This window comes from Vanessa atalanta, chromosome 7 (assembly GCF_905147765.1).
Source record: "Vanessa atalanta chromosome 7, ilVanAtal1.2, whole genome shotgun sequence".
Lineage (NCBI taxonomy): Eukaryota > Metazoa > Arthropoda > Insecta > Lepidoptera > Nymphalidae > Vanessa > Vanessa atalanta.
The window spans coordinates 1577225-1590042 of record NC_061877.1 but is presented as its reverse complement, the minus strand read 5'-3'; the positions used below and the strand labels follow the sequence as shown (position 1 = coordinate 1590042).

The 12818-nt window shown below is 33.2% G+C and overlaps 1 protein-coding gene across 2 annotated transcripts; it reads right to left on the bottom strand.

Moving 5' to 3' along the window:
* LOC125065124 (katanin p60 ATPase-containing subunit A1) lies at window positions 1–12527 on the bottom strand. 2 transcript variants are annotated; one of them, XM_047672569.1, is made up of 8 exons: window positions 12337–12527; window positions 3901–4127; window positions 3241–3716; window positions 2222–2401; window positions 1707–1849; window positions 1067–1176; window positions 383–509; window positions 1–286 (listed from the first exon to the last, which is right to left on the bottom strand). In XM_047672569.1, exons 1-8 carry the CDS (start codon window positions 12489–12491, stop codon window positions 88–90), a joined length of 1617 nt encoding a protein of 538 aa, XP_047528525.1. In that variant the 5' UTR covers window positions 12492–12527; the 3' UTR covers window positions 1–87. The 2 variants fall into 2 exon arrangements, with proteins under 2 accessions (XP_047528525.1, XP_047528526.1); XM_047672570.1 differs by lacking the exon at window positions 12337–12527 and adding an exon at window positions 4710–4882.
* Window positions 12528–12818: the final 291 nt, after the last annotated feature.

The window sequence follows — 12818 nt, the reverse complement described above, 5'->3', positions numbered from 1 at the left end:
GTCAATTCACTGTTATAAAATTTTATCACTTCGCACCTACTAATTCTTTAGGCACCGAAGCAGCGCTTTAAGCGCTTTAGCCCTACGCTAGGAGCAGCCGTGCTTTTGTATCCAGGTGGTGTAACGCGCTACATCAGCTTGCGTGACGGTGCGACGCGTCTTCTCTATGGCAGCACTAATATCCTCTTTGGAGACTGGAGCATCCAATTCGGAACGCTTCAAACGTCGTATCTGGTCAGGACTTTTTCCAGCTATTTTACGACGCATTGTCATCATCGCCGCGTCCCTAATTAATGTTTTTTAGATTCCGATAAAAATATATATATATTTAAGGTATTTTTTTATTTTTTATAGATGATGGATAAGTCATATAATTACTTACCTGCAAAGATTATTTATATCCGAGCCACTGTAACCTTCTAACTTTGTCGCTAATTCTACAAAATCGACGTCGTCTCCCAACACCACTTCTCGTAAGCATAGCCTTAGTAGTTTCACCCTCGTTGCCTCTGAAATATAAATAAAACGATTAAGTGTTATTGTTAATATTGTTTAATACATAGGTGAGATATCCTATATTACAAGTAATATGCGAGTTCGTGAATATCTTAGCATAAAATTGAATTTCTATGTCTAGATGGTCTGAATTCGAATTCTGTGCTATTAAATTTTCGTTATGCTTGTTGTAAATAAAGATAATTAGTAATAATATAATTGAAATAAAACTAGTTTTTAACGGATTTAATCGCGTATATTAATTATTTTAACATCCCGACGTTTCGTGACATTTCGTGGTCACGGGCACGTGACCACGAACACTGCAAAGTGCTCGAAACGTCGGGATGTTAAAATAATTAATATACGCGATTAAATCCGTTAAAAACTAGTTTTATTTCAATGTGTAATAATCGCGAAAATCTAAGACAACATTAAATAATATAATTGTAAATAAATAAAAATATTAATTAATAATATGATACCTGCCCAGGTACACGTCATACCACCTTTTGCGTATCTCTTGTTTATATATTTTGATTATTTTATAAGATCATGGTTATTTAGTTACCGTCAGGCAGTCCCACGTAAATTCGTTTTTCAAATCGTCTCCTGAACGCCTCATCGATATCCCACGGGTGGTTGGTTGCAGCCAGCACCATAATCACCTTATCTTGATTGCTATAGTGTTAGTTAATAATAAATATTATTATCCGAATATGTTAAAGGCAAGAAACATTTTTTTATTACATACATTAACATTACACTAACAGCCTATAAATTTCACCACTGCTGGGCTAAGGCCTCCTCTCCCTTTGAGGAGAAGGTTTGAATCATATTCCACCACGCTGCTCCAATGCGAGTTGGTGGAATACACATGTGGCAGAATTTCGTTGAAATTAGACACATGCAGGTTTCCTCACGATGTTTTCCTTCACCGCCGAGCACGAGATGAATTATAAACACAAATTAAGCAAATGAAAATTCAGTGGTGCTTGCCTGGTTTTGAACCCGAAATCATCGGTTAAGATTAAGCGTTCTAACCACTAGACCATCTCGGCTTTTTTATAGTTATCTGTATTTTTTTCCAATAAAAACGATTTTTAAAGCAATTGTAAAAATATAAATGCAGAAATAGCGTTATTGACGGTATCTCTCAATAACATTTTGAGTGTCAGTCAGTCACATAAAAAAGTGACATAATTACTAACAATGCTGCAGCCAGACCATCCATTTGAATGAGCAATTCCGCTTTGAAACGCCTCGAGGCTTCGTGTTCCGAATCAGCACCTCGGACCGCGCATAATGAATCGACCTCGTCCAGGAATATTGTACTCGGTGCGTAGAAGGCCGCCTGCGAATTACAAATGTGACACGAGGTCACTGTTTATGTTTTTCATTGAATTCACCTACATATGTACTAACTGTATGCAGTATAAGTGCACTGTGGTGCATATATGCATAATGAATATCGGTAATGTGTACTTGGAAATAAAAAGTAATAAAATTATCCGTCCAAATCGTATTTTCTTTGATTAAATTGTACATTTAATATTTAATAGTACGCCAGTTTGATTGAGGTCTATACCAGGGGACTTTAAATTACTAATCAGTTAGTATATATCTATATATAGTAAAAATGTTATTGAATAAGACTAAGTAATCAATAGTAATTATTCAAAAGTCAATTGGTGGACTGATTTCTTTATAAATTATGAATCTGTACCATATCGAATAGAAGTCTGACAAGTTTCTCTGAATCCCCGCGGTACTTTGAAGTTAGAGTCGCTGACGAGACATTGAAGAATGTGGTCCGACATTCGGTCGCTACTGCCCTTGCAAGAAGCGTCTTGCCCGTACCCGGAGGACCGGTCAATAGCACCCCTTTCCATGGTCGACGAATGCCCTGAGATATAGAGAAATATTAATTGTAAACTTAGTTATTCTATTAATAATAGTATATCATCAATAATAACGGATGGATGGAGTTGTAAAACGTTTGAAAGGAGATCTCAAATCCTATAAATTACAAGATTTTTATAAATAAAATAAAAGTAACAAAAAAATACAATCAAATTAAAATAAACTTCGATGATTTTTTTAATAGTCTTTCCGCCATTTCATTTCTTAGACGTTCGCTTTGTAGAAATAATTAAGCGTGCAGCGTGAATACTTAGATCCATGTAGTCGCTCACGCGAATCGCCACTTAAAACTAGGCTAGACCAACGAATTTGGTCAGTCAATTGTTCTTTTCACTTTTATTACGTATGCAGCCGAAACTTAATCATTAACATTTTCTAAGATTTATTTATAAATTTGTTAATTAAAACTTAAAAACTTGAACTGGTAAAGTAATATATAATGTAGCCAAATATTAATGTACCTATTACATTCATACCTCTCCAAGTAAGGTAACACATAGAAATTTACATAAAACCACACGTGAACAGAAAAAATATAAATTAACTACCGAGAGCCAATTTTTTCGTCCGGAAATTTCAATCAGAAAATACCTTTGACAAATGTCCAAAGACTGTTTAAAAAAAATACAAAAATCAATAGCTGCTCTTCGTGAATTCTTCAAGTCAAAGCCCTATGAAAAATATCTTACACCGTACTAAGTATTTTAATTTTGAAATAAACCCGTTTCATTAAAATATATATATTTTTTAATTTTTAATAAAAAAATGTTTATAACCCCTTTTTTATAATAAACCTATTCTTAATCCAATAAGTTCTTTCACCTTGAAATAATCAGGCATTACGAGCGGCAGTACCATGGCTTCTTGCAATACAGACTTCGCGTCGTCCAAACCAATCACGTCTCTCCAGCGAACGTCAGGATTTTTCTGCAATATATCTCTCTCCAAAGTTTCCACTAAATGTACTTCATAACCGGCAGTGTTGAATATTTTTTCATCTTTTTCTAGCATGGTTACATCTCCCTCTGAAGGTATATCAGTTTTTCGGACTACTGGCTTTATAGGAGCTAGCTGTCGGCGAGTTCTAGGAATCCGATCGACTGAGCGCGTCTTCCTTCCACTGCTTACTGAAGAGTTTGTAGAAGAAGATTTACGGGATACAATAGATGGTAAAGTCGGTTGGATGTCTGGATCTCTTTTCCTTAAAGTGCCTGCCCATTTTTCCGTCGTTGGATCCGTCGGTTTAGATGGTTCAGTCGATTGTTCTTGGAATGAATTTATTGGCGTCGGTCGAACAACTAAAAGAAAACGACAATCCATTAACAAAAAATATTTTCAAATGAAATAAGGTTAAAGAGTTGTGTAGAATAGAAAGTTTTATGTGCTACTTTCAGTATCACAAATCACAAATAACCTATAATTACAGCAATTTTGGTTCTAGTAATTTACTCTTTTGATATAAAGTATAAAATATCATTTTACCTTGTGTAGGAGGATGTCTTGTGCCATTACCGAGATGGGTGTTGGGATTTTTCGCTCTCTCCCTCCTACTATCACTTTTATCAGTCCTGAGACCATCTCTTGGTGGACCCTCACTTTTCTTGTCACCCTCGCGTCGTGCAGTCATTTTTGCGAAACCAAACGGCTGAAGACTCTCTGACATCATGCGATCCATCATCCTGGCCATTTGATGGAAACCAGAAGATGGACTGTCAAAGAAAAATATGTAAATTTAATAAATAATAATATATAAAACTTTTTATGAGTATGTTTTTATTTCGATAACTCTTAATACATAAAAAGCAAAATATGCTTGGAGTTAGAAGTGGGCTAGATGAGACCAAGTTACAAGTAACTAAGTAGATGATGATTTGTGCTTGTAAGACACGATTATGTGTTTTTATTACAACGTATCCGTTATATTTACTCATCAGTTATTCTACCGACAAACCTTATACAATATCTTGTATATAGTTACCATATGTTGTTTCGAAAGGCAATGTTAATAGAGAATGTTTAAAATCCTATAGTTGAAGTAGGAATGATCAATCATTTTGGGTGATGTGCTATCAAGACTATTTGCCCTAGAGTCTTTGTATTACAAATCTTAAAACTAATTATATGTCATGCTACATTATCAACCAAACTTGAGGAATATATTTAATATCTGAAACAGTATTAGGAATTAAAAATAATGCAAATTTGACGCTATAAATAGCTAAGTAAATATCTCCGTGATATTCAACTATAACGTATATCCTTCGCAATATTTCCAACAAATACATACATACCCAAAAAATGGATCATGTTCAAAAAATTGTCGTAATCCGCCGACATTGGGAATCAGCGAATCGCCAAAACCAAAATTCATGGTTCGTTTGAAAAATTTCAGCCCTTTTGAAATGTACATAGGTATGCTTGTATAAAATGTCACGAAAACATAATTTGTCTGTAATTATGTCATTTTCTGTTGGCCGGTCATATTGTAAAAATCTTTTGGCAAGTCTGTTTTGTTCACGTTGCCATGGTAACAGCGGAAACTCCTGCCGGCCATACTTGTGCGTGTAATAAGGTCACACTTCTTGCAAGGTGTCAAACGAAATTGAACTTTATGAAAACGCCTTTTGGTGAGCTATGAATATTTTTGTCAATTAATATATATTTTTCTACAGAAGGTCATTTCACAACCACAGATTTTTATCGTTATTCATATTACTGACCTAGTTTTTTGAATGTTAATACTTCAAGGGGCACTTAACGTTTTAACCTTTTTCAATCGAGGAATATTTTCTATTTACCAGGATTATAATCGAAGTATTTTTATTAATTTAAAAAATGGATATTAGTATAATTTTCTATGCTTATTTATATTCGACAAACATCAATTTTAAAATTTTAAAATAGATATTTGTAAATAGATGTTTATAATTATATAATATTAGCAATACAACAACAAAAAAATAGTGTTTAATTTTTTTCATATAATATCATATCCATAAAGATGTACTTCTTATTTCTAATTAAAACATACGAAAAATTCAAATCACTAATAACGCATTACGATGTAGTGCAGTACGACGATGAAGATTCAATAAAAAGTCTACAATACAGCACGATTTTCCAGAGGTCATTCAACTTCATGTTTGTCCATTGACGGATGTGGGGTAAACTTACAAGCTACAAGGATGTGTGTCAAAGGCCATCGACTACCGCGGGGTTAATGAACTGAAGATCCATCGATGGTATCGAAGGCATTTGATGCCTTTTTAAAATAATTATACACTACATCGCCCTTAAACAAGGTTATGAGGATATTAGGGTCTGACCCGATAGACCATTAAGGTTGATGTTCTAGTTCTTTAATTATTATAACGTGTTAGTTGTTTAGAAATATCAATTTGTAGGACCTACCTATTCCAGAACAAAGGATACGGAGGTTAAGGTAATGCGGTGTGGAGTGTATGTGTGTGTGTGTGTGTACTATGTACTGTACGGTTCAAAATGTGAGTGAGCTATTATTATAGGTACAAAGGACATCATATCTGGGATGCCATTGATGATGGTCTTTAGGCGAATGGTATAATAAGATACCGGCAAATATAATCAATTTACCATTTACTAAATTTAAAAAGTTTATTAAGACTAAAATAATAAATAAATCTTATTATTAATAAAAATAATACTTTTTAGAAAAAGCGCCTTGATTTTTGCTCGGGTTTCCTCACATCCATATTGTAAAAAAACAGCATTATAAACCTATTTATTTGAAAAGAGCAACTATGCGAGTTTCTTGCCGTTTCTTCTTGCTGGAGGCTGCTCTCCGAAACGGTGGTAGTATTTAAATATCGACGATTCAAAAACACTTCATTGTGAGACTTCACAGTCAGTCACAGAATAAAATTGATTTGATTTAATTTGATGTATAGAGTGCTTTATATCTCTGTGACTGCTATTGTCTATGGTCTATCTCATCAGATTTATCGGATTACCCATATCATCGTATGGGGGTCACCTACCTCAGTAAAATAAATATAAAAATATACGACTTAGTCCTTAATGTCCTATATATGCATACAAGCATTCTTAACATTTATACCTTTATATCATACATCACAAAACAGATATTTAACTAATTTATATTGGAATGACCAATGAAATCATTTGATTTTTATTTTTTACCAATAATGTAACTTGTTTCGTCCGACACGGGTCGATTATCTCGACTGTTATGCAAATTGTATGCTTTATGTTATTTTTAACGGACTATTAATTTACTCGTGTAGTTACTTCCTGATTCCAATAACTATAATTAAAATTCACCGAGGACTTTTATGCTACAAAACTTACTAGGATGTCTATGATATCGTTACTTCTCTTGGCGCATCGTCAAATTTGTAAAATAGGGACAATATGCAGGGCTGGATTAACACTAGGGGCACTCGGGGCTAATTCGCAAGGTGGCAAACGAAGGAGGTTTTGAAAAACAAATCTTCGCGTAATCAAAAATACTTTTATATCTTCTAATCTATAATTATACTTTCGATATTATGTAAAATTTCGATAATGGAGCGGATTTTTTTACAGTGCCAATGTGTTAACCATCAGCTTAGTAGCAATAAAAACGCTTATGCGGCTATCGCTTTGTGAATGAGCGAATTATCATAGCATATTTGAGTTATTTGCCAATTCAGCTCGTGCATGGGTGACGAGTACATAAACAAAGCGATATTGCTACACGAATAAGCTAAGCCCAACAAAGTACCGTCGTTAACCAATGTTCTAACCCACTCCATCCTCCTTATACAACTGCGGATTATACAATATGTGGCAGAGTTACATTCAACTCGTGCAGATATTATGTTCATCGCACGACTATGAATTCCAAATACAAAATAGGCACATGAAAAACCAGTGTTGTTTTCTTTCTTGGCAGACCAACTAATAGGTCACTAGATGGGAAGTGGTCACCATTCCCCATAGACATTGTCCACTACCCAGAAACAAAAGTGCCGTAAAAAAATCAACCGTTCCTTACATCGCCAATGCGCAACAAACTTTGGCAACTAAGATATTGTGTCCCAAAATGAGTGCACCCTATCCTTAGGTCCATCTGATAGGTTTAACCACTCTTGTATGTCAAAACAAGTGTAATTTCAGTACTTCGGGATGGCAAAATAAAATTATGTTGTACCCTGATGTTTCAATCTCTCTCTATATTTTTTTACAATGATCACAATTATCCAATTGTTTTCCTTATGACAGCTCAATCACTTTTAAATTAAGAAATAGTGTTACATGCCAGTATTAAATGTTATAAAATAATATCAACTAAAGTTGTACAAATTATTGATCAATTAATTACAATAATAATTGTAATAATACGTAATAACAATAATAATGTGATATTATTAATTATGATATCCTATGACGTAGCACCGTATTGGAGGCTAGGGCTAGTCTCGTAACACAAGCTAATTTAAATAAGCCAAAATAATTACAGACAATAACGATATAACATCCTAGATACCATTGGTACCAGCGCATTAACGATGCAAGTCATCTATGGATAACCAGTCCATCTTCTGAGATCAGTTTGTCCTTTGCTCATCTATATTCCTAGGTTGAAAAAGAGTACTACTAACTAATCATTTTCTTGCCAGTTCTTCTCGGTAGAATTTACATTCCGAATCGGTGGTAGCTTCACTTAATATAGTTTGTAAAATGTCGATTCAAAAGTACTTGCAAAAGCCTACTTGAATAGAGCATATTATTACATTGACAGATGTAAGTAAAGCAAAGAGTGGGCTCCTCTCGAGTGCAGGGAAACCCACGCAATCATTGAAACAATAACGTCACTTGAATATATCCTTGCATGTCGTTTTATCCTAAGGTCATTACTAATTTATTTTTAGTGTTCGTGCCCTCAATCATCGTATTAGAGGCTGTTATAATTTATACCATTGCGAATTGTTTGATATGGTTAAGTTTGAAATGATTGCGGACTCAATTCGTACGATAAAAACAATTTAGCAAAGTTACTGCGTAGATTCTGAGAGCATTAACCGAATAACAAAACTAACTTTGTAAATCTTGGTACTTTATCATACTAATTTTGAAAAAGAGTTTTTGTTTGTCTGAAGTATTTTATAAGTTTTCATTAAATTGAGACTATTTTTGTAGTTTGTTGTTTATCATTACTAAATAATTAAAACAAAAATAAATAAATTTACTTGGTGGTATCGGCTAGGTGCAAGCCCAACTGCTTTGGTAGTTGGAATCAGATTCTTCCTAAAAACAGCAAAACTTAGTATTGAGGTGTGCAAGTTTGATGACGCATTGGCGATGTTAAAAATGATTAATACCTTTTTCTTCCAAGGTCAATGTCAATGGGCGGCGACATGGAACAAATCCAGGGGACCTTGAACTATAATTTAAATCCTGAAATTGAAGACCTAACCGCAATTTATTTTTATATTTGCTGCAATACATTTGTCCATTTTCTGTGTTAGCTATTGAATTTAGTGTTTGTGAGTACGCAACTGGATCGAGACCATCGACGACAAAAATACATCATATTGAGATTTTTTATATTTTTGTGTCGTCACAACGCAGTTCCAAAAAGGCATGATTGCTCAATAGAAACTGTGCAATAAATTCCTTTTAGAATTCGAAATCGGTTTGCAGGCATCCCGAAGCATACCTTTCTTAATTTTAAGTTGATTTTACAACCGCTACCACAACCGCCAACGAAATCCACACCACATACTTCCTTTCAAACTATCACTGAATCATTATTTTATAACAATATATAAGATAAAAGTGATATATTTACTTTGAATTAAAGAATATTTAATATTAAAGATCTGTCACATTCTTTTAAATTATTTTAAATCACTTGAAAACGTACGATTTGTCCCTTACAAAACAAATAATTAGTAACTGTTAAGGTCAATTAAAAAAGTTATAATATTGTTTAATATCTTGTGATAATCTCTACTAATTGTATTCTCAACAGCATGTTTTTTGACACATACAAAGGAACATTATTTAATTATAAAGTCGGATCCCAATAACTGTATCTACCTTTTTCCGTAGAGACTTGTACTAAGTTAACTTTGAAGTCTGGAAGAAGTCAGAAAAGGCTTTAGAGATATTTTGTGACTTACTTGGGGCATTTGATTGCGTGCAACACGAAACACTGGTCAAGAAGCTACGTCACTACAGCATCGAATAAAGAGTGTCGTTTATGTATGACAAAGTCTCAAGTTTTGTATATCTCTTAAATTCTATGTACTTTTATTTGTAAGGGATCAATATCATACAATTAGTACAATTATTACTTAATTAGTCATAATCCTAACAGAAAATATAAATGATCAATTGTCTTATTACCATCAGAATCTCAAAATATTATTACATCAAGTTTAAACTATAATCCAAAATCAAATATCACGTAATGCATTGCATTGTGTTATTTGTATCAAAACAGAGTTACACGTCACATTGAATATCACAAGTTTCCTTGACAATCAAACTGTGTGATCAGATACACGGTCGGTTTAAAAAAAATCAATAGTTTTATTCACGCCAGTAACACTCTTTGTCATGACCAATGTACTCGTCCGTCTAGACTAATCATTAGTGAATTAAATGCATGCAACACGTTTTATTAATGCCAGACAATTTTAATCATTCTCCAGGGAACAGTAGAGTTATTCTGTAAGAAGAAACTCGAAACTCACTGCAGAACACGAACGTGAAATGTCAGGATGCGATAGGCGACAGTGACTATATTTATTAAACATATATAGACGTATTGAAATGACATGTCACCGTAATTCGTTTGTCAACATTTCACAAGTGAGATGCGAAGTGCATTCTTATACAATCGCCCTTTGTAATTTGTAAACCTTGTTATATCGGATTAATCTAAGCGAAAAGACTAATTAAATCGTTAAGAATAGGGTACAATTACTTTTTAAATCAATTCATTCAGTAAACAAATACAATCGCAATAAATTTTAAATTTTGTAGTTGAAATAAAAGACTTGATATGATTTTAATTAATAAATCGAACCGTGTAGGGTCTGATTTATGTATCACAAACGAAAAAAAAGTTTTCAAATCAGTCCAGACGTCTTTAAGTAATGAGGAACTTATATTTAAATTGAATTGAGAAACTTCTCCGTTTTTTTAGGTCGTTTTTGGTAAAAACGTGAACTTGGCATTTGTAGATTTATAGCAGGACATACATATATAAAAATAATTGTACTCTATTGACATACTCCGCAATTAAAATCGTGGAAAAGAGTAACTACTGAATTTCTTGTCGGTTTTTTTTTCAATAGAATCTACTTTCCGAACCTTTGGTAGATTAAATTCAACATTGTAACATGATGATTCAAAAGTCCTTTTAAGAGCATATTTGATTAAAAAATATTTTGATGTTAATTATGATTTTTTTTAAAATAATATTTATATAGCAGTTTTAGCAGCAGTTAACTCCAAGATATTCAAGTAAACTATTATAAGCAAGTATGAAAATCAATTTTACAGAATTCTATTGTTTTTTCAACAAAATATTTAACTTATTAATAGACAAAGAAAGTTAAATATTCTTTAAACACCAATTAACGTACGTGCCACACACGCGCTAATTTAAAAAACCCTCATAAAACACAGTGAGGTAACTCCTTTCTAATAATAACACCATACAATTAGTTCCCATATCTTGAATATCGCGTGAGTAAACGAAAACAGGTCAAATAAAATGTACAAATATCAAGAAATAAGTACTCAGTCCTAATGATACCATGGACCGTAATCAAAGACCCAGTAAGGACTATAGAGTTTCCTCGTGTTTAATTTTTGTTTATAATAATTAATATTATAAAGAACAAACGAGACATCTGATTGGAGGCACTTTGTTTGTTTGTTTGTAGTAATAACAATTTTATCTATAAACTTAATTAAACCGAGAAAAATAAAAATATCGGATATTAAATAATATTTTTAAGGGCATTTTTCAACGATATTAATTATGCATTTTAAATTATTTCAATCTAAATAATTGTTACTTTTTATTCGTAATTGCTTATAATATATTTTTATATCCTTTTTCAGAAAAGAGTACATCACAATAAAAATAAAACGACATCTTCATTATCATTAGCAGCCCGTAAATGTCCCACTGCTGGGATAAAGGCCTCCTCTCCCTTTGAGGAGAAGGTTTGGAGCATATTCCACCACACTGCTCCAATGCGGGTTGGCGGAATACACATGTGGCAGAATTTCGTTGAAATTAGACACATGCAGGTTTCCTCACGATGTTTTCCTTCACCGCCGAGCACGAGATGAATTATAAACACAAATTAAAGCACATGAAATATCAGTGGTGCCTGCCTGGGTTTGAACCCGAAATCATCGGTTAAGATGCACGCGTTCTAGCCACTGGGCCATCTCGGCTCTTAAACGACATCTACGACAACAAAATATTTAACTTGCTATGAATACATTACATACATTGTAATTTTCGGACATATTTTGGTAGGGAGTAATCGGTTAGTATACCCATTGTATTGATGATGAAATAATTAAAATAATGAAATGTTTCTGGCCGAATTTCGACCACGCCATAACTACCATCGACTAAGCATTTGTGCATACGATATTAAAGCACTCAAGTGTGTATGCTAACACAGAAACACTAGATTCTTTCACATAATCCACTAACAATCCTAAATTTCACCAGCATGACGCATGACGGAAGTAAAACCTGTCTGACTAACCCTCCGAGATACCAGGGCCTCGTAATTTGCATCCTTATAAAGTAACCAATAGGCTTTGTTTGTATAAGTTTGGTTTTACAACTTAGCATTACTAAAAAATACTAGCAAAAAAAAAATGCTTACAACTTACCAACCGATATCCCAAGCAGAGTGGAACACTGGATGAGCGGACATCGCTCCAAGCGGTACCCCGAATCCAAATTCGATTTTCACATCATTGTCTCTTCTACACCACGATCGAGACCCGTTCAGATCCATTGATGCTGACTTCATATCATTCGACATATTATCTATTTAAACTTTTAAATAGACAAATGTAACTGTTACAATATATTTTTATTTAAACTGAATAGGTTAAATTATGTATACAAGATATTTTCTAGTTAGTTAAAAAAAACGACTGAAATGTATGACCAATCATTAAATATATGTGATTCAATTATATATCATATCTGATAGATATATATGTATATCTATATACAGGTTTATATATTAATTAACTTAAAAAACACGAAAACAACTCATTTAACTATAATATGTTAATGTAGATGAGTTCTTTAATAACATCAAGATTAACAAAACAGCTAAAAGTTCTATCAATAAAATGTCACA

Coding starts and splice junctions, on each gene's coding strand:
- LOC125065124 (XM_047672569.1), bottom strand. CDS start 12,491: ATGTCGAATGATATGAAGTCAGCATCAATGGATCTGAACGGGTCTCGA. Junction 3,717..3,900: donor AAGACATCCTCCTACACAAG/GTAAAATGATAT, acceptor GTTTTCTTTTAG/TTGTTCGACCGACGCCAATA. Junction 510..1,066: donor TTACGTGGGACTGCCTGACG/GTAACTAAATAA, acceptor TTTATATTTCAG/AGGCAACGAGGGTGAAACTA.